Here is a 25,162-nt window from a genome sequence, read left to right as displayed (position 1 = left end):
TTTCAATATAGATCTTTATATTCCCTCTTATGAGAACATTTCCGCAATATATATAATTCAGTAACAAAAGATGAAGTCTCACATAATTTGTTACTATACGATCTCTTAATAAGATATACAGTAAGTGATTTTCGTTTCACACTGTGAAGTTGCGATATATTTACAAACTATGGATTTCGATTCTTCCGGTTTTAAAAGACGACGTTGGAGCCATACTCATAATCAGTGCCGTATTTAGGGGAGCTATCGGGCTCAACCCCCCCCCCCCCGAAATAAATTTGTTAGTTTTTCGTATTACACATACAACAATAATCCCTCTTACGAATTCTAAGAATTTCATTGACTTTCCATTTTCTTATGCCCTTTGTTCAGAAATAATACCGTATTTGTCAAATGAGGTTTCGCTTAATACCGTTTCTAAGAACTTTTTTCTTTCTTTCGTTCATTCTACTTTTCTGTTTCTTTTCCTTAGTTGTTGCCTTCTTTCGCTTCTTCTGTCATACTTTCGACCGTTGCTAGTTGTGATTCAAGTCAGCCGTCGTCAGTAACACCAAAAGAAAGAGGAGCTGATAAGTGAAACTGGTGTTCCACACCAACTTGCACGGATATCAACATAATGGGACTAAAGAAATAATTACATCGTTTAGTTATAAGGAAAGGTAAATGTTTGAATTAAAGAAAATCAAAAGGGGGCAATAAGTAGGTAAACCAACAGGATATTTCCTTATTCTTCTATGAATAGAATAAAATGTTAGATTCGTTGCTGAACTTTTGTGTGTATCATATCACATAAGGTTCACCAGTTTCCAATTCTTGCCATTAAAATTTCAGTGTATGCATAAATTAAGATATATTTAATTTTCAAACTCAGGTGGGCAATTGCCCCCTGCTTCCCCGTGTTCCGTTTGGGAATTATACATTGTATAAGGAATCGTTTGCATACGTATTGCACATTCATAAAATATGCATTTGAATTGCGTTTGTATGACTTCCTTTACGCTAATGTGGATTGTCCCTCCACGATTTCACGAATTCGACATAGCACGTGTTGAAGTATACTCTTTGCAACGATTTTGGATAACCCTAGCTCTGAAAATACGTACTTTTCACCAAAGTTCAAAGTTTATATGGACGTTTTCTCTTATATTGATGTAATGACTCATTTCATAAAGTTAGGGTGCGCGGTGGCTCAGTAGTAGAGAGCGTTCACTTCTGTGCTTGGAGTCCCTGGTTCGATCCCAGCTCGCGCCGCGTGGACTTTGTGGTGGACAAGCACCGTGCTCGTGGGTTTTCTCGGGGTTCTGTCCTCCAGTTTCCTCCCACTCTCTTCATTTCACTCATCTCTCATCATCACCGTCTCCTTTAGCCTAACCGGCATAAGCGTGGGACGTAAAACTTAAAGATTTCATTTCATAAAGTTATATATACGCCAATATGTAAGTTTCCCTTTGAAAAATGGATATCACTGCCAATTTTTGCTTTTAGTAAACATTTATAGACACCAATATCAGTTTTCAGTTTCATAAACACCACTGTCAGATTTTTCTGTTTCCTTAATTAAGATTTTGAACTTTTCGAATTCTGGAAAGAAGCTGTCAATTACTTCGTTAAAAAAAAAATCTTTGCTGAAAAAGTCAAAAAGTGATCTGTTGTTTTATCTCACAATACAACATTATTATATGAATACCATCGACTCTAAGGGAATACTTAACAACATTGTGTTCGAGAGCATCAGAGTTTCCAACCTCACATTAGTAATTGGACACATTGTAACTGGACTTGGTTATTTTATGTTCTGAACGCGCCATGTGCTTTATCTTTGGACAATGATTAGTTAAAAAGAAATTAAAATTTTAGAATTAATTAATTTTTAAACCTACCCTGTAAAAAATTTCATAGGTAAATTTACAAAAAAACTTTGGCAATCTGTTTGCCACTCCTCTATGTAAATCAATTTACGCCTATAAAGTAAAATTACTAATATGAAATTATGTAAAATTACATTTTTATCAATAAAAATATTATACTTTCTTATAAATTTGCTGTAAATTTGTAAAAACATCCAGCAAATTTTGTAATTTAATCTAAGGAAATATATATTAACTTACAAAATGAAGGGTAAATGATTTTACATTGATGTTTGGCAATTTAATTACATTTTTTTTAGTGTATACCTACAATTAACGTGTTGTGATTTGTCGTCGTGCTAGATTTTAATGAAGACCTTAATGAGATCATATTTCAAAATCAGTTTTACTTCCGCAAGTGGCATGGTACTCATCCAACATCAAGTTTTAAATTTACAAAGAAATTCGTTTGTCTGTATTTACGATAACTATGCGCGACGCTTAATAATTTGGGTGTTCTTTTTCGATAAACACTATCAAGGGAAGTTCGCGAGAAAGACTCGTCTGCAGAGAAACTAAGCATGTCATTTCAAAGACCAGAATTCATGCAGATTACAACAAGTTAATAAAATTCCTGTACGGTTGAGAACTGTTTGAGGGATTCAACTAAGAAATAATGAGTATATGCACGTTTGAACGTGTTAAGTTCAACATTATTAGCAACGAATTTTGACATACGAATTGAAATCTATCGGAGGTAACAGAAAACACTATTTTGCAATAACTAACGGGTTTGTTAGTTAAAATTAGTCATTATACTGTTTAAGTGAAGAAATTTATCACTGTTGTTCTTCTGTTCTATGAAGAAATGTCGCAGGCGAAAGACTTCCTTGCACCTTGAACATTTTATATGTGCAGTTGCGTTGTATCCATCAAGGTAACAGTTCGCATAACCAAAACGAAAAGCAAATTCGACAGATGATCCAAAAGGTATATAATTTGTTCGGTAACCTGCCTTGTGATCGCAAACTGAAACAATCCAATGTATCGCGGTGATCCGAACTGATTCATTAACATGGACACGAACTTTATTTGGTACCTCATAAGAGGTCCGGATGAAGAAGTTTCATACTATGTGCAAATGTCCAGTGGCGGATGTAGCCCGGGGCCGGGGGAGCCTACCCCCCCCCAGTATTTTGAGTGACAATAATAATTAAAGCTGAAGCTATTATTTACATATTTTTGTAAGTTCATAGTAAACTCATAATATACCCCTATACCTATCATAGTCTGGGGTCTGGTTGGCCCCTCCAATTTTTAACTTCTAGATCCGCCACTGCAAATCTCCTGCCATAATCTTTGATTGGTCGGAATCCAAACACACCAAATGGTTGTACAAATCGTGGACAAACTTTTTGGTATATTCTGAACCATTACGTCTTTGCCATCCCAGTGAACAAGCAGTAGCAAGTTCAAACCATCAAAACTGAATAACAGGGACGGATCCAGGACGAACTTCTCGGGGGGGGGGGGGGGTTGTAATACTTATACTTAGAGCTACTTTTAAGAGCTCCAAACTCTGGGATGGGTTTTATTTATATATAAAATTTAAAAGAAGTTTCCTCTTCTGGGGGAGCAATTGACCCGATCGCCACACTCTGGATCCGCCACTGCTGCATAATAACGGTAAGTCGATAGAAGGCGCATCGTGCATTTAATGTTGAATCTCTCGAAAAGTACTCAACAGTACATGAACTTTATTAGCTTGTTGTAATGAGCATAAATTGGTCTCTCAAATAGCATGCTTAGTTCCTCTGCAGGCGAGTGCTTTCTCCCGAACTTCCCTTGTAAGAATATTGTAGATTTTATGGGAATACGCAATCAGGTCGAATATGTAATCAGTTCGAATATATATGTTTTCAGTTGTTTACTTATTTCTCTCCACAGGTGACATTCGGATCAACCAAAATCCACAATTAACAGTTCTTCACGTCACTCTCCTCAGAGAACATAATCGCATTGCAGAAGCTTTGGCTTATTTAAACCCCCAATGGAGTGACGAAAGAATATACCAGGAAACCAGGCGAATAGTTATTGCTGAGATACAACATATTACTTACAAGGAATGGTTGCCTGTTTTACTGGGTAAGGCGTAACTTAGAATTGTCAGTTGAGAATGTGTAAAATTTTCTTTGTCAACTGCGTCGATAGAAAACGTGGAGGATGTATTTTCGAAGTATAGTATGTAATCCGAAACTATACATTTTACTCCGTTTAGTACAATAACCATATTTATGATTTTAACAAACCAAAGTCCCATCGTTGTAAAAATCAAAGCACTATCCTGTGTCCAGGCAAACCAATTCCCTTTGTGTCTTACTAGGGAAGTACTAGAAGTGATACGCGGGGATCTGCATGTGTTATATATCGCTGGAAAGGTCACATCAAGTACACCTCACATGTGAAATATCTCGCTTGAATGGCGCCTGGAGGTACGTTGCGATTATTTGCAGATATCAAGATCCGAACAATAACATTGAAAAGTGCGCATTGGAGTCTGAATTTCAGACTCTGAAACATCATTAAGCTTCCATAACTGTCTTTCCAGTTTCACATTATGCCCGTGTACACTTGTAAGCCATATGTATGACAAATATCCATTCTTATGTGTAGGGATGGTACCGACATCGAGACTAGTCTCAATCTTGTCTCTGTCTCGTCTCTAATTCGATATCGAGATGTGCTTTTCCAAATCGAAACGAGATCGAGACGGAGTCCAGGCTCGTTTCAATTCACATTCTGTACTGTTTAACTTTTTTCCGCTATATTGTACCGTCATCTTGCATTTTGCACTTTTAACATTGGATTCGTACTCAGCGATTACGAAAACCTCTACCTATCTGTTTTCAGTTCCGCGGTTTTTTTGCATTTTGTCCATCATGTTTTATCAGCCATTTTGAATTTTACACTTTTGGTATCCGATTCATACATAGCAACATTGAATGTCTCTATGTACCCAATTTCAGATCAATGTCTTGTTGTTTTGTAATTTGTGTCCGCCATTTTGATTTGTAAACATTTGATGTCAGATTCGTATTTAGCTATCTTTTAAACCTATAAATACAACGTCTCAAAACAATTACATAATAACGTCGTATTTTCTGATATTTCCGAGCGTGCCTTATTCTGATCTTCAAATTTCGTCACGCCCCCTACAGGCCCCATTCAAGCGAGATATTTCACATGTAAGGTGTACTTGGTGTGACCTTTCCAACGATATATAACACATGCAGATCCCCGCGTACAACTTCTAGTACTTCCCTAGTTAGTAACACATATGCCGAATTTCATGTGTACATGTCCCGGATCTCAATCCTTGTTACTAAAAAAGGAACGTTAATTTTAAATCAAATTAAATAATTGTAATAATCCAGCCCGGATTGTTATTTAGCACATCTGGAAAATTCTGTCTAACGTTATTTTAATAATTTCCTTTTCGATGTACTCAAAAGTGTTCTTCAGGTCACATCAAGTACACCTTACATGTGAAATATCTCACTTGAATGGGGCCTTTGGTTCCAATGATGTATCCAACACAAATGTTTTTCCTGTGCAATACTTATAGGGGTGGGCCTGGGTTTGAAGTAAGCTTGTAATACGAAAAACATTAGAACACGTGAGAAAGAACCTTTTCGGAGCCAGGTCATTTTTGGCGTTTTCCTACATTTTCAGTTAGTGACTTATTGCTCAAACACTATTTAGCCGATTGCATGGTTAAGGTCTTCTTGTTTAGAAGAAGGATGTGTGTATTTTTTGGTGTAAGTTACATTGCAGTGCTGCCAATAGGAAGGAAATTATTAAGGCAAATGTAAGGGTGAAAATTCACAAAAAAAAAAAAAAAAATCCCTAACCGAATTTCAAGATTTTTTTGTAGCTGGCACCAATGTTGCCACATTGGTTCAGTCATTTAAAAAGTTCTTTGATATGTTGGCAAAGTACAGTGAAAACCTGAAGTCTCTGGCTGCCATACAAAGAGAGAAAGAAAAATCAAGGGTTAGAACCTAAAAACGAATTTTAACCCATTGTAACCCCCAATTACCCCATTGTAACGATCTGTACCCGCTTTTGTTCAGTAAGGACCAATGCTCGACTGGCGTAAGTTGTGCTCGGACATGTAGATACGGATTTATGAACAAAATATTCGAAAATTTCTAATTTTTTTGCCGAAATTTAGGAAAATATTAATTTTCCTAGTTGGCTACACTGCACGCGAGAAGATCCAATTGATGTCAACAATTAAGTATCTATCCGAGGTATCTATCTGACAAGTCTTAAGGAAATCTTTCTACAGCGAAGTAAGTTACAAGAAAAAAGAAAAAGAAAATTCAATATTCGAAAATTCTCGAATTTTTACTTTGGGCTGAAATTTGACAAGGAAATTCGACACTCAGAAGAAAAAGGAACTAATATGATAAACTATGATCCAACCCTATTTGGTCAAAAAAAATTATCCCGATATCTTAATTAGTGTCCACATAGAAATGGATTAAAAAAGTGACACCCGTGTGTGCCACTTTGCCCATCTGGGTCCGAAAGAGATAGGGGTGGTCAGGTATTTGCCGTAACAGTTCGTAATATGAAAAACATTAGAACATCTGAGAAAGGCAAAACAATACATTTATTATATCTATACAACCCATAATTGCAAAAAGTAGTTTTTTTTTTTTTCGGAAAAGTAATTTGACTGATTTTTAAGGTAAAGGAATGGAAATGGCTATATTGCCAACAGAATATCTAATTAATACAGGGTGCCGAAAAGAAACCCTTCATACTAGAATCTTTCAGTATACAAAGTTAAGGTATTTGAGCATTCATAATTATTAAATTATATACTCAGGGCTCCCCACAAGCAACTATTTGCCACTTTTTGCAACCTTTTTTCATGGATGCAACTATTTAGCAACTATTTTCATTATTTTGCAACTACAGTAGAGCGTCGATTATCCGAAGTAATTGGGGGACATGGTTGTTCGGAAAACTGGTTTGTTCGGATAATCGAACTGTACTGTACTGTACTGTACTTCTACAGCCAGTGCTAAACCGACAGAAGTGTGCTGATTGTTGAAACACAGCGACTGGCGGCTTGGCCGGTCAGGAGCGCCTTATGAAGGCCCCATAGAAGCAATGTTCCGCCAGCGGTGGCTCAGTGCGGCGACTACTGTGGGAAACTTGATTTGGGAGTGAAGGGGATGATGGACGGTAGGGTGGGAGAGTAACAGGTGCGAGCGAGTACACAGTTCAGTTAAGCAGTCGTTCGGTTGACCGACGTTCGGATAATCGACGCTATACTGTATTTGCATCTATTTGCAACTTTTCCAGTGTTGTAGCCTATAAATTAAAAAAAAAAAAGCCTAGTAAAACTGTTTGAAGAGCATGTTGAGGATACACGTTGTTTATGAACAGACCTGCGTTTGAATTTCTGTTCATTGTGTACATTCCCTCCTTACGGGTGTTCTGGAAGGGAGTAAATCCGCTCTGGGGAAGAGCCTGCTTCTAACTTGTTGAATCTACGAATTTACTTTTTCTAAGTGAATTACTTTATTTATTGGTCTTTTTATATGTTAAAATTAACCAAGGTTTACAGCAGGTTATGGTACGCCACTTGTACTCTCTTTTTCATTGGACACGCAAAAGGTGAGTACATCCAAATGTACATGTATGAAGTGCTGGATTTATACAATTTGTTACCCAATAATCTTCTTATGTTGGGAAGTGATGGACCAAATATCAACAAGAAAGTGTTCAGAAACACATCTGAGTTTGTGTAAAATATTTCTGATACTGGTTGTTGCAATATTCATATCATTCATAATGGGTTCAGAAAAGGCTTTCAGATATCTGTAATCTTGTCATCATGATTTACAATTTTTTTCTATGGATGTCCATCGCGGTGGGATGATTTTGAAAGAATTCAGGAAAAGACAGGAACACCAAGGCATCGTCTCATCAAGATGCTCCATCACGCTGGTTGACAGTGTTGCCCGCTGTTGCCAGTTTATTCCGAAAAAACAAAGCAGCGTGATGTACGCTTCAAACTTCGTATCGATTTCCAAGGTGCTGAAGAAAGGGAACCATTGTGAAAGCAAACGTGGGCTTTGTATGCGAAAGTGCAGCTTTGTTCACACCATTCTTAACTATGTTCCGAAAAGAAGAACCTCTTGTACACATGCTGTACAACGAGCTTAACACCGTTCTTCTGAAGATAGTTGGTAGGGTTTTCATGCGAGAATCTCAAGAACGCTTCGACACATTAAAGGACGAAGTCTTTAGTCCTGAAAATCTTTTGCCATGGAAGAAAGTGAAGTTTGGTGAGAAACTTTCCTCAGTGGTTAGCACGCTTCCTAGTAAATAGTCAGCAGAGTTTGTTTCAAGTATGCAGAAGCATTACAAGGCAGTTGGGAAACATGTGATCGAAAAATGCAAAATCTTCGAAAAGAACATCATGAAATGGTGTCGTTGTGTGCACCCTATAGATTATCGGAAAGTGACCAGTGACAGTGACATTACAGATATTTCTCGTTCATCTATCCCATGTAAAGTTCCAGTTGATGTTCTTTTGGATGAGTGGAAGCTGTTCAAATTAGAAACAGTATAGTATAAAGAGAATGAGAGAGTCGACCATTTCTGGAATAAGATTTTCTCAGTGTAAAACGCTAGTGGCTCACCAAAGTATTGTACTGTCATGAACATAGGGAAGTCCATCTTGACACTGTCCCATGAAAATTCTGACGTTGAACGTAGGTATTCTTCCTCAAGGAGAGTCATGTCTGAAGAACCAAGAAGCATGTCAGAGAGAATGTTAAATGCAAGACTTGTGTACGACGGAATGAAGAAATATAGAAGCAACCTAGCAGCTTTTTCTATAAGTCAAGAACTCATCAGAATGACTCAGATGGCTCATCGCAGTTACCTAAATTACCAAGAAAGAATGAGGAAACAAAAGGAAAAAGAGAAACTAAAGGAAAAGCTGGAGTAGGAGCAACTCGAAACAGAAAAATCAAGGAAGCAGCTCGTGATGATGATATTGCACCAATCCTAGATGAATTATCAATCACAAGTGAAAGTTCAAGTGATTCCGAAGAATATCAGTCTACTGACAGTGATAGTGAAACAGAATTCGACAACGACGTGCCGGATAGTTATGTGCAAGTACCAACACAATGGGTAGAATTCGGTAGTGCGAGGCCACCGTTTGTTTGCAACGATCGAGGAAATTTATCTAGAAGAGGTGCAATATCATCATCACGAACTCGTTTTCTATCAGAGGAATTAGCAGCAGAACTTGTAGAGGCAGCCATTTTTCTTGACAAATGACTAACAAGTTGCCCACTGAAAATATGCTCAATAGATAGCAGGAAAACCCAGAGCAAAATATGATCAATGCATGACAAGAAGTTTCCCCAAAATGCAACGCTCATACGCGGCATAAACACCTAGAAAAAGATAAGATCCTTTCGCGACGCCAAAAAGCGGTTGCCCCAACAAAGGTTAGATTATCCGTGACGCTACGCAAAGCAACTACTGAAAATTGGCAAACTGACATGTGTGTGATGATGATGGTTCATGTGGGTTGTATTGGAGTAGGTTATATTAAAATAATATATAGTTAAAATTTAGTACTATTATTTGTTTCAAAGACTTAATAAAGCAATATTATTATATAAATATTCTTTCTTAAATTAAGCTTTAAAAGTTCCCCAACAGGCTATTGGCCACCGGTGACAAATTACTCGCTTAAGAGGTTAATTACATATAAAATACATATATGATAATTACATATGAATCACATTGATTAATTAGCAAACTCCAACCGCCCCCCTCTAAGCTATTAACAGAGTGTGGGGATTATTATTTTCAGAAATACTAAGTGCGAGAAACCGCTCCATTCCCCTGGATTTCGCACTCTCAATCAATAGGCCAAAATTTTAGATTCATAGACAAGGAAAATAAAGAAAACATTTTAAGGGACAACATTATTCTCAGTAAGGAATATTTGACAATTGCGACCTGCGGCAATTGCTGTCATTTCCTTTCGAGGACATTAAAAAATATGAGTTGTAACAATTGAGAATTGTTAATCATGTTTGTATCAAATTTAAGATTAATGTTTTATATTGAGGCTAAAAACTAACCGAAGACTATTGAGTGAATACACTACTCACATAAAAGTATATGACAAGCTGACACATAGCTAAGAGAATTACAGCAGCCCAATATTTGTTGTATGGACAAACATTCAATGCGGACTTTGAAGCAGCCACCATATGAACATTAAGAAGCGTACCAACTAATGTTACTGAACGGTTTCTTTTTGGATCAAAAGATGCAATATATTTCAATCAAAAATTTTATTGTAGACTAACCCAAACTATCGCTTGTCTCAGCATGATCTGCTTATTCCGTAGAAAATATGGAAACTTGATTTAGAGCCGCTCAAAAATTTTGTGACCCCTGATCCAAAAACTAACTATTGGTCAAGATCGCAATCTTTTGATCCATTTTTGGGTTTCTAAAATTTTTGTTTCATATAAAGAAGTACTTCCGGAGAAATGTGCAGAACTTAGACCTCATCTGTGGATATATTGATGAAATACAGCTGACAATCCAAATTTGTGCAGCTCTATTTTCTGTAAACCACAAGACGTGAATGAAGGCTGGTTATTACTTATCAGTGGCGTGTGGTGCTGTTGCCGATCGGGAAACAAGTCATGAATACACTCCGCAGCAAATAAGAATCGGTCCTCTTTTCTTTGGCAAATCCTTCGATATATAGTAATTCTAATCTAACTTTAGCTACCAATCAGTGTGAAAAAATATAAAAAGAAAACTTACTGTGTATAACGAAAAACAAATGAAGTGCAAAAAGTGGTCAGAAGAAACTGTATCTTGCGAGGCGGATGGTATGGTGAAAGGAAAAACAGGAAGAAGCAAAAAACATTGATGATTTTAAAATTAGAAAAAAAAATGTTAGATCAAACGAAGAAGTTAGTTGAGGACCATGGTTTACTAAAGCTTCCGTGTTTGCACTACATGACCTCTCAGTAATACCAGAATCCTATGGTGATGATGATGATAATGAAAATGGTAGCTGATTGATTGGATTTTAAAGAGCTTTTCAACATTGAGACTATACAATATAGGACCTACTATTTAAAGTAGATTCCTAAGATAGTACGCTCACGGAAAATTGAACCCGGACCCACGCAAACAGAGAACATGTGCGATAGCTACTCGGGTACGAATAAGCACACAATAGTAACTATAACATAAATAACATAATATCTAATGCTACCGAAATTAATCAACTGTTTTTTCAATTAGTTGATTAATTTCGGTAGCATCAGGTATTATGTTTGAAATTAATCAACTGGCTTTTCAATTCAAGCTCCTTCGTGGCTGAGCGGTTAGCGTGCACGCCCTATGGCGTGGGAGACACGGGTTCGATTCCCGGCGGGAGCTCATGTGGTTCGGATTCCACGTTACTCAGTATGTCCACGTCCCATATTGCCTCGCTGATGAACGGAATGTTAAACTCAAAATCAACTCAACTCAACTGGTTTTTCAATTACTTCCAAAATCATAAAAATACTTCGTATATCATTTTAGGTCTTTTATTGGCCGTATTTGAAAGATTTAATATATTACATTTTATTCTATTTATGTATTTATTTATTTATTTATTTTCTTTTAGCCTTTCATTTTCAGCAGCTTATTTTTCCATTTTTTACATCTTTGCTTACGCTCTTTATTAGTGTTTCTCAAAGTGAGGGTCGCGACCCATTGGTGTGTCTCGGGCTGTTTTTTTTTTGGTGGGTCGCGAGAAGTTTTTCCTGAGAAAATGAAAATTGGAAGCGTTTGTTACTGAGGTAAAGAGTAGGTTAAGTGGTTACTCAGAGCCTGGCCCTGTTGTGCAGTTAGTAGAGATGCTGGGTTAGGGTGGAGAATGTGTGAGTGAAAATCTGTTACGGGGTAGGGATATTGCGTTGGGAGTAGTGACAACTTTGTGTTACCTTTCTATGGGAACACTTTAACTCTCTTTACGTATGCGTACAGTTTCATGTGATATAGTTATTGAGAAAGAATGTCTATGTGTATTTGAATAAATGTTGGTGGGCCATAATGTACTTTTATTATTTAAGGTGGGTCGCAGTAACAACAAGTTTGAGAATCACTGCTCTCTATAGTTTCTGTTTAACATTACTTATCCTTGTTCTTAAAGGTGATGATTACATGGAACAACACAATGTGTATCCACAACATTCAGGCCACAGTTATGACTATGATGAACACGTTAATCCAACGAATATCCTTGAATTTGCTGCAGCCGCTGGAAGAACTCTTCACTCAATGATTCAGGGATATTTGGGGTAAGTTATATGCAATAAAGGGCACGTTAACATCCAGATCTCAGACAAAGCTCACGACTTGACTTATAGAGCGCAAAATTGCCATTATTCTTGTTAACACTTGTGAAATTCAAGCTGTCTACTTACTTCTCATTGTCTTGGTGACATATTGTTCATGCCTGTTAGGTTCAATACCTTACCATATGGTAGATGTCTGTACCGGCAAGCTCCGAACCCACGGGCCTAAACCCGACCCGGCCCGCCGGCCGGGCTCGGGCCTACAAAGCATCTATTACTTCGGGGCCGGTCCAGACTCGGGTCGTGAATTTTTAAATATACAACCATATTTCTCGGACTTAACTTTGTAAATACTGTACAACGATTTATATTGCATCGTTCTTTCTGGAGAACTTTAAACCTCTAATTGTTGTAAATAAAAATACAATTTTGCGTTAATTATTAATTTTCTGTAGTTCGGGCTCATTTGATTATCACACGAGCTCGGGCCTAAATGCTAAAACATATTTCGGACTCGGGTCGGACCTCACATTGTAAATTCACGAGCCGGGTGGGCTCGGGCTAAAAATTCTGGCCCGTGCAAACCTCTACCAAATGGGCTGCATAATAGATATTTAACCCTGCACCACTCGCGCAATGTTTGGTATCAACAACCCTCGCGTGGGGTCACAGTGACCCCACCCGGACGCACAGAACCTGTTGCACTGACCGAAGGAGATGCAGTAAACAACTAACTAATTGTTGGCCTTGAAGTAGACAATACAACAGACAGCTAGTAGGGTGGCCGGGTCAGAATTGCCAACTGTCTAGGAGAGCCAAACAAAAATATCCCTCTGGAGTCATATTTACCCCGCGCGAGGGTTGCAGGGTTAAGTTCACTTGTATCTCAGAGCAGATGGATTTCCCTTCATTTGAGGAAATCAGGATTTTGCAGCTTTTTTTCTCATAATTTTATGTTATTGAAATGCGATCGTCCATAGCTTTTGAAGTTCCCCAATGGATCTTCAAATACACGCGCTTGTTTGGTCTGCTTTACTCTGGAACTTACGCCTTTTTCACTCCTTCCGTCCGAGGATATTAGACTTCCTAAATAGGGGAGCATCCTAACGTCTTCAATTTTCTCTCCATCTAGCCATACGTTTGCTCCTTCCTGTCCTGCTCTTGTGCACTTTATCACTTTGGTTTTCTTCTTATTTATTTTCATTTTGTATGTTTTTTCAAGTTGGTCGTTCAACAACTAACAAAATATAATCATGATTTCCTTATGATAAAGTTTTACCTCATTTGATTTATTTAGACTTTTACTTCGATTTATTATTTATGTTATTTATAATACCTCTCTGTTGCAGCTTATTTGATAAATTTCGACATCACAGAAACGCTGTTAGGTTGAGTGATTTCTTCAATAGACCAACAGTGCTGGGAAATCAAAATGGTATGGATGGGCTTCTACGAGGTTTAGCCACTCAGAGCAGTCAAGAAAATGATAAGTTCTTTACTAAAGAGGTAAGTGGTATTATTAACAGCGCACAATTTAGATCCTAAGATTTATTTCCATTGTACCAAACATCGAATGACCTGAAAGCTTTTAAACATTAATTGTTTAGTTATGTCCTACTCAACATTGTAACTACTGAATAAAAACGCATTTACGTATGCGAAGGAATCTAACATATTAACTGCTTAACAACAACATTGCTGCATCTAAGAGGAATGATACTGGTCGTGTTACATCCCCAAATAGTTTACCAATTCATCATCTAGTATCGTAGTAATTGCTTAATGGAAACTCTACATGTGTTAGTATCGTAATATGTTTACATTACTACTTACTTATTCTTTGTTCACTATCGTAATATCGCTTAATGGGAACTCCACGTGTGATAGAATCAGAATATTTTTGAATTACTAATTACTTATTCTTTATTTACTGTCGTAATATCGCTTAATGGGAACTCTACATGTGTTAGAAACGGTTTAATTTACTAGTTACTTATTCTTTATCTGCTGTCGTACTCCACATGTGCTAGAATCAGAATCGGCTTGAATTACTAGTTACTTATTCTTTATTTACTGTCGTAGCATCGCTCAATTGGAACTTTATATGTGCTAGAATCAGAAATGGTTTAAATTACTAGTTACTTATTCTTTATTTACTGTCGTAGCATGGCTCAATTGGAACTTTATATGTGCTAGAATCAGAAACGGTTTAAATTACTAGTTACTTATTCTTTATTTACTGTTGTATCATCGCTGGGTTGGAACTTTATATGTGCTAGAATCAGAAACGGTTTAAATTACTAGTTACTTATTCTTTATTTACTGTCGTAGATCGCTTGACATGTGCTAGATCTATTGTCGTAGATCGCTGCAACCTTACATGTGCTAGAATCAGAAACGGTTTAAATTATTAGTTACTTATTTTTTATGTACTGTCGTAGTATCACTTAATAGGAACTTTACATGTGCTGGAACCTTAATCGTTTATAGTTACTCTACCTATATTTTAACAATTGCTTCATGGAAACTGCATGTGCTAGAATTATAATCAATTTATATCATTAGTTACTTATATATATATATATATATATATATATATATATATATATATATATATATATATATATATATATATATATATATATATATATATATATTACTAATTGCTTAAAGGAAACTCTGTTTCCGCTAGGATCATAATCGATTTACATTGCTATTTACTTAGTTTCCATCGACTGTCATAATAATTGCTAAATGGAGACAATACATCCAGTAATAATCGGCTTACTTACTTATTACTTATTCTTACATTTTTATTGGACACAGCAAAGAAACATAGTTGAAACAATGTTGTACGATGAAAACAATTAGCCCTGATGTTGGAGAAAAGTAAAAGTTTGCTCGCTCATGTGTTTGTGCTTAGAGTACGAGAAAACCAGCGGCGGCCGCTAAAGAGGAGCCAATGTGCCGTGGCACTACCACAAATAATACAAAAAATAGTACTGTATAAATAATATTTGCATCTTACTAAATACCAAACTTTTTTAATTTTATGCACAATACTTTACTTGCAACGTCAACATTGCTCACGAGAAGCTGGTTTGAGTCGCGCTCATGGATTGAATGCGCTCAGAATTACTCGCACGCTAGCAGTACATAGGCCTATCTACTCTGTTCGTGCCAAGTTCTCCCGTGCTCTCCCGACTGTTCTAAAAATGGTTTGTGCGCATGCTCGTTTGTTGGAGAGCAGGAAGAAAGTACGGAGCAGCGTTGCCAGAGTGTACGATAATTATCAAAACATACGATAATTTTGTACTCCGGTTGATAAAAAATAATAATTATAAAACGTACGATAATTTTAGGATTGGGTATAATATAGTGGGGTGGGGGGACACTGAACAATTTCGTGGTAATTTACCTTGCAAACAAACGGTTCGCAACGAATGGAAGAAACTTTACATGGAATCGAAACCCCAATACTTTGTTCAACACTCGGTGCAAGCACTGCGTGATATCTGGTATAGAATGGATGCTACGTGCGTGGAAATGAACACGTGTGTTCTGTTCAGAGTCACCCACGATCGAGAGGTGAAACTGAACAAGGGAGGGGTGACACTGAAAATTAAAAAAAGCACTAAAACTATGCAGAAATACTAAACGTGTATATATTTAGGGAAGAATAATCTGCATGTATGATCTGTCCAGTAAAAACAAAGGAAGAGATTTACTAAAATAAAAACAAAATCAATAATATATCTACTGTGTATTAAAACTCCTTGGGGAACGTAGACCCTGTAGAACTAGACATGTGCTCACGCACTGGTTCAGCATCGTCCACATATAAAAAGTACATTGTCAGCAGTGCTCACACAGACTGTGGTACCAACGGCTGCATCTTGAACATTGGATCCAGTTACCTATTGCAGATAACCCAGGACAGAGAAATGAAAGCTTGCAGCATTACATCACGTAATTAACGGAACATTTTCTCCTTTCTCGGCGCATGTCACGAACACTGCGAACAACCTTTGTCTGCCACAACACGCTTTGGTTTATTATTGAAAGAAAGGTCAGTCTCTTCCACGTTGTAGATGTGTTCCGGAGAGTTGACCAAGCCAGTGCCTTCTACGGTTTGATGCAGGAGATCAAAATATTATGTGACAACTTCCTTGCTGAAACCTTTTGCACTTGTAAGAGATAGCTGTTTCAGAGTTCGTAATAATAATTCAGGGTTTCGTTTGAGAAACAATCCCGCCGATCGCGTCTCCCTGTCGAAAAGATATTTCAGTCTTTCTTTTCAGCGTAGTCAAATGCGGCTTTTCTTACATTTTGCGGTGTTATAGGGAAAGCTTTCCGTGCCACCTTGAGAAACAAGTTTGCCATTTCGTCTCCCTCTTCTGTCCCAAACACGAGCTGACCTCTTTGTGACCTCCTAATGACAGATTTCAACCGCAAGTGTAACGTGCCCTTGGGTATCTCGTATTTCTCGGCAGCCTGGCAGAGGGACATTTTTTTTTTAAATTTTCTCGAAGGCTTACGCCATTCTTTGCTCATTCCATCTTTCGTATTTTGAGCCATTCTTTACTCTCTTGTAGTTTCTAGGCAGCTGTAATGAAACATGAAACCCTGATGAGGCACTGTATACAAATTGTACAGTAAAAACATCATAACAGCAATACAAAGCTGTGTTCAGTGTCACCCCATCAAATCTGTTCAGAGTAGCCCCACAACGCAGGTTGTCGGTTAAGTGTTCGTAATTTTTCACAGATGGCAGCACCAGTCATCATGTAGCAGTCAGGCATGACTAAATTCCCGCCAAACTCCCATGCATCAACAACGTGGTTCTATGCTGTCTCTCATAGAAATTACACGCTATATACACAAGGTCTCAAACTACAGTATGGCTATTTTATTACTTGATCCTTACATTTGTATTTGTCTCTTTCGCTTTCCTCTCCAAATCGAACGTGAGTTCCTCACGTCGCACGAATAGTTAGCTCAGCACAGAAACATCTTCCAATTCCACCACTTTCTACCAAACTCAACGTAGCGGTTTTAGGAAACAAATGACAAACGTTAATATGTTCAGAGTCGCCCGCCGTTCAGAGTCCCCCCACCCCACTCTATACATTTTCCACTCGTATTTTCTTTTTGCATAAGAAGGAACAACGGTTTGGGCGGAGTTAAACAGAGAAAAAAAACTCGACAGTAAAACGAAAGAGCAAGCAAAATGACACTTTTTGAATCCATATCCGTTTCAGCGAATAAATTTCGGGTCAGGAAGATGACCATAAAATCTCAATAAAACTAGGTTATATTTTTGGTGGACGAGGTTAACAAATGTCTCTACCTCTACACAAAAAATAGAGAGTTGGCTTTGTGGCCAATCCAACAGAATAATGGTACATCAAATTTTGAGAATTGACGATCCCAAGTGCTTTTTCAGTTTTTCCCTCCCTTATAAAAACTTTACAAATCATGTAGAGGGTGAATAAACAAGGATGCTACACACAAAGTATATATATATATATATATATATATATATATATATATATATATATATACGAGAAATACGATAATTTGTTCCGATATTCGATAATTTGTAAGTATTGAGACGATAAATTTGTTTCCGTAGTCTGGCAACGCTGGTACGGAGAAATAACTAGCGTTTTGTGCCACGATCGAAGGTGGCTCGAAGCGGGAGATTTGTTTCGTCTTATGTTTTGATGCTCTAGGAAAGGGGGCTTTGATTTGGAGTTTAGTCGCCTGGAATTCTAACACGAAACTCCTGAATAGAATTTTTACATTAGTTACAGCAAAATTTGAGACTATATTTGAAACTTTGCTTATACTTGCTCCCATTGGAAACCACAACATGGGCGCCGTTGACTGTAGGCACAAACAACTACATTCTAAATAACTCTCTCTCTCTCTCTCTCTCTCTCTCTCTATATATATATATATATATATATATATATATATGTGTGTGTGTGTGTGTGTGTGTGTGTGTGTGGAACTGTAATAAAATAATGTTATTTGTGCCTTTACATTTACTTTTTTTTATGGATATGCGCTTATTTATTGTGTACGTTTTGGCACTACCATATCATACACTCACGAGCCGCCACTGGAGAAAACTATACTAATTCCCAGTTGCCTGCATACAAAATGGAGTCGATTCGTGAAGAGCAATATACTGCTTTCAGGTTTTACGTTCGTTTGCAGAAATTCTGCTGCATGGAAGCATACAGATTGTTGCAGCATGCATCTCGTGATGATGTTCTGTCACAATCCACAGCACTTCGATGAGTTCAAGAAATTTAACGAGGATCGTGTTTCAACAACAAAGCACGGTTGTAAAGATGCTCCAGTAACAACAGTAAACGAAACCATGTTTGAAGACGACGAATAACAACTGACAAATTTGCAGACATGTTACACATTTTCCATACTGCATTTTCGATTCTGCATGATCACTTGAATATGATTCGCGTTTATACGAAATGGGTCCCAAGATGGTGCGAGTGGGAGTATGTAGGGAACTTCAACTTCTGGTAATGTAGCATGGGGATGGATATTTCATTTCCATCATTACAAGGGACGTGACTTGGCATCATCATTACGACCTGGGAAGCAAAGAGAAAGAAGATCACCTGATTCTCCGAAGCCAAAGAAGGCGATGGTTGTTCGGTCGCCAAAAAATTTCTTCAAATGCCACGGAATGGTTTAACATGAGTCACTCCACATACGATGGTCACTGAAGAGTATTATAAGTCTATTTTGAACGTTCTTGCTAAACAGATCCAAGGAAAACGACCGGAACTGTGTCCTTTTCATTGACCCCTTTACCACGACAATACACGCTCTCACGCTGTTTTGAAGAAGACTAAGACTGTTTTGAAGATGAACACAGGATCGTTTCCAGCACATGTTCAATTTCTGGCAGACATATTGGACAAACTGCATTGAACTCAACAACTGCATTGAAATATAAAAAAAAACATACCAATTTGGACCGATCCCAGAGTGTTCCATGAGAGAAAAATCAATATTTCTTTGAATAGACCTCGTACTATTATAGTAACTGCTTAATTAGAACTCTACATGTAACAGATTCTTAAGCAGTTTACAGTACTATTGCTATTAATTATTCAATTTTATTCTGGAATGCGATATAAGAAAATTTAAAGATAGACACAACTGCAGCAAAAGAAAATTTTAAAACAAACTATACTACAATTGATAGTACTAGTCCTTTCTGACAGCTCATTGCGCGCACGTGGTGCTCAATGCTGTGTTGCTAGCTTTTGCGTCGGGTATAGAAACACGAAATTATTCACTGCAAGTAAATCTCAGTTTTATAAAATTAAATAGCAGAAAAGAGAACTAAAAAGAATGCTGTCAATAATCAACAGGTGCACTACTCAAGTTGACATCCGACTGAAACAATGTGCATTTGTTTATATTCAAATTGACAACGTGCGGAAAGGGTGAAATGTTTACCATTGCAGAGCGAGAGAAATGAGCCAATATGCTGTTGCCATAGGAACAGTTCTTCTTGCCTGATTGTTATGACCATGTGCAGGAAGGGAAAAACATAGAAAAGCAACTATCAGAAAGGACAGGTTGAATCAAATGGACTTTAGTGTGTTTTGTGTTATTTATAATCTTGACTAGATGAAAATTGTAAATATAAATATATTTATTTTAAAATGCAATACAAAATATATTTCATTTATTACGTTTATATCTTTAAAAAATGTAACAAATGTTTGCTTTAAATTTCAGATAACCGATTTCCTATTCAGAGCTACCAATCCAAGCGGTAGCGATCTAATTGCGATTGATATACAACGAGGGCGAGATCTTGGTGTCCCGAGTTATAACAGTATCAGACAGTTATGTGGCCTCCCAACAGCAACACAATTCAAACACTTCGAAGATGCTATTCCGGGAAAAGTAAGTAAATCGAGACGTTTAAACATTGAAAATATACATTGTAAAATCACAATTTGAAAGTTTGTGTGCTGTACATGTTATAAATAATGCATTTATCTACACGACATGCAAAAAATGATTCAATTCTATTTGAGAAATTGAAAGTTACACCGAAAGAGATTAAATGACCGGGTTTTAATGACTTTGTTGTACAAAGTAAATGAACTATTAAGTTCCCTTCTAGCTCAAATAATATTGTTCCTTACTATCTTGTTTCTCGACCAATACTGAGAAGCTCGTGGCGCTTACACGCTTTTGGCGTGAGAGACCAAGATGAATTCCCAGTTGGAGCTCATGGGGTTTGGATCACATGTTAAACTGTGGGTCCATGTCTCATGTAGCTTTGCTGCTGAAAGGGACGCTAAACTCAAATCAAATCAAAATCAAAATTGACTAATATATGTTTATGTTAAAATAATGGTGTTCCTTAAGTTCTGTATTGTCTCCACTAATAATGTTCCCTAATACCTCCTCTTTGTTGAATAATAGCGATCCTTAAGTTCTCTACTATTTCGAATATTAGTGTTACTGAAAATGCCTCCTATCTCTATTAATAATGTTCCTTAAGTTCTCTTCTATGATAACCTGTAATATCCTTTAAGCCCTCGTCTATCTCGAAAAATTATATTTCATAGATCTCTTCCTATTTCTGATAATAATGTCTCGTTCTGTCCTGAACAGTGTTGCAAGATTTTGTTAAAAGTAGCAGATTGGGTGATTTTTTTAAGTGTTCTCGCTACCAAAATTCCAAATTGGGCTACACGTTACCCTTTGGGCTACTTTTAATTCCCTGCAGGCTATAACTCTTAAGAATGCGCTACTTGTTTTATTGTTATATACGAATCACAAATTATTAGTTTGGATAATACAATAAAAGTTTTGTTTGTTGAGTATCCTATTCATAATGAATAATAGTTTCACTAAAACTAACATGTTTGATACTAGTTCAATTCTTATTTTAGTATTCTTTAATCTTCAGATCTGAAACATTAGACTTTTGTTAATTTGTGCTTTTGCAGTATCACTAACCCTGTTGCTATCTCAGTTAATGCCTGTTCCTAATAGTTATGCGGAGCAGTGTAAACATTTAATTTAATTGTCTTACCGTGTTGTCCATATTAACATAGCGCGTAAGTGGAGTTATAACAAATCTTTGAAAAATCATGCCTTCCAGATAAAAAGAAATAGCAAACGACTTAAAGAAGTGAGGAATTACAGTAAATAAACCTACTGTAAATGTTGTAAAGTGTATTTCAGAGTTCAGAAAACTGACTTAAGCAAACATGACTCATTGAAAATCAAAAAAGTCGCCCATTTTATACTATCACTGTCTGACCAGTTCATTGCGCACTGCAGTTCTTCTGCACCTGACGTAGTTTGAAGTTTGCTCTAACCACCGCCAACAGTCCGAAACTGCGGTCGCCGCATAATCATTGCCAGCCCAGACATCTGACACTGACATTTTTATGTCTGGGCTACAAATAGTTCAAATCCACTACTTTTGGAGCATAGCCTCGCTACTACAGTACTTTTTTTTAATTTTCAGATCTGGCAATACTAGTCCTGAATAGTATTTCCTATGTTAAAGATTTACAATTTGTATTACAGAATTGCGTATTCTTATTCTTAACAAAATTTGGAAATATATTCTCGACATCAAAATAAGACGGAACAAAGGTAGCAAATAGATAACAAATATATTTATTTTTTTCTTCAGTTAGTTCGCTTGTTGGAAAAACTCTACCATCATCCAGATGATGTTGATTTTTTGGTTGGTGGAATTCTAGAATACCACGTTCATGACTCACTGTTGGGACCTACTTTTCTTTGTATTATTGGCGAGCAGTTTGTCAGACTGAGGAGGGGAGACAGATACTTTTACGAGCATGGTGGACAACCGCATTCATTTACACATGGTAAGTGATACAATATGACTATCACTCTTAACTGATAAGTCCAGTATTCTCTGGAATAGATGAATTCTTTTTAAAACTTCGTTTATTTGTCTTCTATTATGTGTATATTGAGAAAGTTTTGTTATTGTAGGGAGGAAGAGATAAGTAAGAATGGTAAATGAAAAACATAATCCTGGTAGAGTCACCAAATCTATAAACTAATAAATATTATAGTATTAAGATACAATAGAGTAAGCAGTCTCCTACGGTAGAGATGTGAAATATTTCGATTTATCGAACAAGTAACACTTGGAAATGCCTGGACTTAGGCATCGAGAAAATATATCGATATGTGAAAGTAGCAAAACCAAATTTAATATAGCTGTTTTTAATGGTTTCATATATATCTTTTCTGACATCCAATTCATATTACATTGTTGTCTTGCTAAATATCATACTTATTTAGGTTACAACTCTCAAAGCTAAAAACTAACTCAACTTCCTAACGTCACAGTAAACCAACAGGGCGCTTGTACTTCTGTCATATGTGGTCAGCACATGTGAGCAAATCAACAATCATCGACAGAAAATTATTTCGGATTTTTACATCAGAGTTTGATGGCTTATAATTTAATTACCTCCTAAGTACTTCATACGGCCTTATCGAACCCAATAATTTTGTGCTCCTGCGAAGAATCTAACTGAGACCACACTTACCGTAGGCATTTGCAATACCATTTCACATAAGAGCACGATCAATATTTTATATATCATGAAGTAACATGAAATGATATATCACTTTAGTTTACCTCCTCACGAAGTCTAAACAAAACGGATACTGATTTTATATAATTGATTCTGAAAGAATTACAGGATCGTGGCAAATTGGAAGAACTCAAGGTAACGTCGGATACAATATTGTATCCGATAAACCAAACAACTCTGGCAGCTTTTTCACGACATATATGATGACTCTATTTGCTGAATGAGCTAAGCGGTTAGCGTACGCGCCTTTGGCGTGGAAGACCCAGGTTCGATTCCCCGCAGAAGCTCATGTGGTTCGGATCAGTAGGTCCTGTCTCATATAGCCTCGCTGCTGAACGGGATGTTAAATTCAAAATCAACTCAACTCAACTCTATTTGTTGAATCACTTTGTCACTTTTATTATTAAATATCTACAGTGTTAAATATAGTTCTTAAATCTGAGAAACCGCTTTATATTTGTGCACAGAGCAGTGCCGTTCCTTGTGGGGGGTGAGTGGAGTGACAGCCCCCGGGCGCCGAAGTAAGGAGCCGCAAAATTCGGGAAGAATCAGAAAAGAAAAGAATGAAAGAAAAAGAGTGAGGAAAAATTACTTAGAATATTTTATATCAACAGCAGTACCGGTATTTTTCAATCTAATATTTAATTTGACCAGGATCAGATTTATACTTTATGCGTCCCTATAATGTTACTCAAGTTTGGAAAATGCATGTGCACATATACAAAATGGAGGGAAAAGTAATAAAAAGCGCTCAAATAAAGGAAAAGTAGGGTTTATTTTGGAAACTTTTCGTCAAGGGCGCCGATCCTGGGGGACCGAGGGGGCCCAGACCCCCCAAAGCTCATGTGGGCCTCCCTTATTTTATTTAAGAATATACAATACTAGGCATAATTTGAATGCAATTTGTCTTTAAATCCTCATATATGCCTTCTGCATCTGAATAGGCCCCCCCAAATTTACAGAGAAATCGGCGCCCTTGCGCTTCGTGCCAACCATGGTGACGCTTCGCGGCTTGTCTGTTGATCTCCCTCATATGTACGGAGATGCCGTCGTATACTCTCGCCCCGGGCGCTGATTTTCCACGGCACAGCACCGACACGACTCGGGCACAGAGATAATATTTTCTAGAAACGAGATTTCCATTCATAGCTAAAATAATATGTTTTCTCTTTCAGCTTTATGCAACTTCTTCCACTTTCCTTCATTTCGCATGAATAAGAATTTCAAATTGTCGTTCCTAAGAAAAGAAATGTTCTCGATGCACAGATAAGAAACGCGACACTTCTAGTTTCTCAGATTTTAAGAAAGCATTTTTAGCAGTATGCATTTACTCAAAGAAGATTTATTTTGCCTTGTTGATGGTGATAATTAAGATATCATAAAATTCAAAACTCAAGTTTTCGATAGTGATACCACAACAACACAATAACCTGCATATTAACGTTGAACAATGCTCAACATCAATATTATCTAGATACAAATAATTTCAGTTTATGTTGTTGGTTTCAGAAATAAAGGTAATTGTGGAACATATCTTTAATTTAAGGCGGATCACCAGCCGGAAGTCAGAACATATTTTAGCTTATTTCCTTAACTACTGCGCAATGAAACGTTATATATTATAAATATTGTATATTATACAATATGTTATGTTTCAGCTACAACACAGGACACTGATTTATTTGGTTGTGTCTTCCGATATCGAAAAATGTAACAAATAAAAGAAAATATTAGATTCGTTTTACAATAAGCACACAAGATGGCACTTGCTGTTAGATCTTACAAAAAGTGCTCATTTTTATGAAATGTTTATTTGTATATGTAAAGTGTGTTAAAGTAAAATCTTATTATGAAATAGATATATTGTTTGACCGTTTCTAGTGTTATATTTCACATTTTATTTAAATATTAATTTACATTTAAGGAAATACATTTTGAGTAGAAAATTGAGCAGAACGCCATAATGCGTTGTTGCCAAATTTGTACGTTTAATTCCTGGATTGTAGCGTTGCAATTTGAGAAGCGAAACTTAGCAGTGAATTATGGTAAGGGTCTAAAATTAATTTATCCAGTAAGTATCTAAGCAGAATTCCATGATAACTTCCTTTATTATTTGGCATAAGTAAACACTGGACACTATCTGGCAACGCCACATTATACAAACAGCATTTGGCATAGCACCGAGAACACTTGGTGATCCACCTTAATAACATGTATTCGCATCGGACCTATA

The 25,162-nt window shown here is 36.9% G+C and overlaps 1 protein-coding gene across 2 annotated transcripts in view; it reads left to right on the top strand.

Annotated features, from left to right (window-relative positions):
* LOC145679891 (immunomodulatory peroxidase-like) overlaps positions 1-25,162 on the top strand; it is a 173,881-nt gene that overhangs the window by 143,184 nt on the left and 5,535 nt on the right. For both annotated transcript variants that reach the window (XM_081750407.1, XM_081750408.1), the window contains exons 8-12: positions 3,795-3,992; positions 12,127-12,274; positions 13,621-13,777; positions 20,060-20,230; positions 21,987-22,185. In XM_081750407.1, coding sequence (XP_081606533.1) covers positions 3,795-3,992; positions 12,127-12,274; positions 13,621-13,777; positions 20,060-20,230; positions 21,987-22,185 — 873 coding nt within the window. The remainder of the gene's footprint in view (positions 1-3,794; positions 3,993-12,126; positions 12,275-13,620; positions 13,778-20,059; positions 20,231-21,986; positions 22,186-25,162) is intronic.

This window comes from Thermobia domestica, chromosome 2, assembly GCF_964235325.1.
Source record: "Thermobia domestica chromosome 2, izTheDome1.hap1.1, whole genome shotgun sequence".
Lineage (NCBI taxonomy): Eukaryota > Metazoa > Arthropoda > Insecta > Zygentoma > Lepismatidae > Thermobia > Thermobia domestica.
Note: the sequence above shows the minus strand (reverse complement) of the source record. Positions and strands in the feature narration are given on the sequence as shown.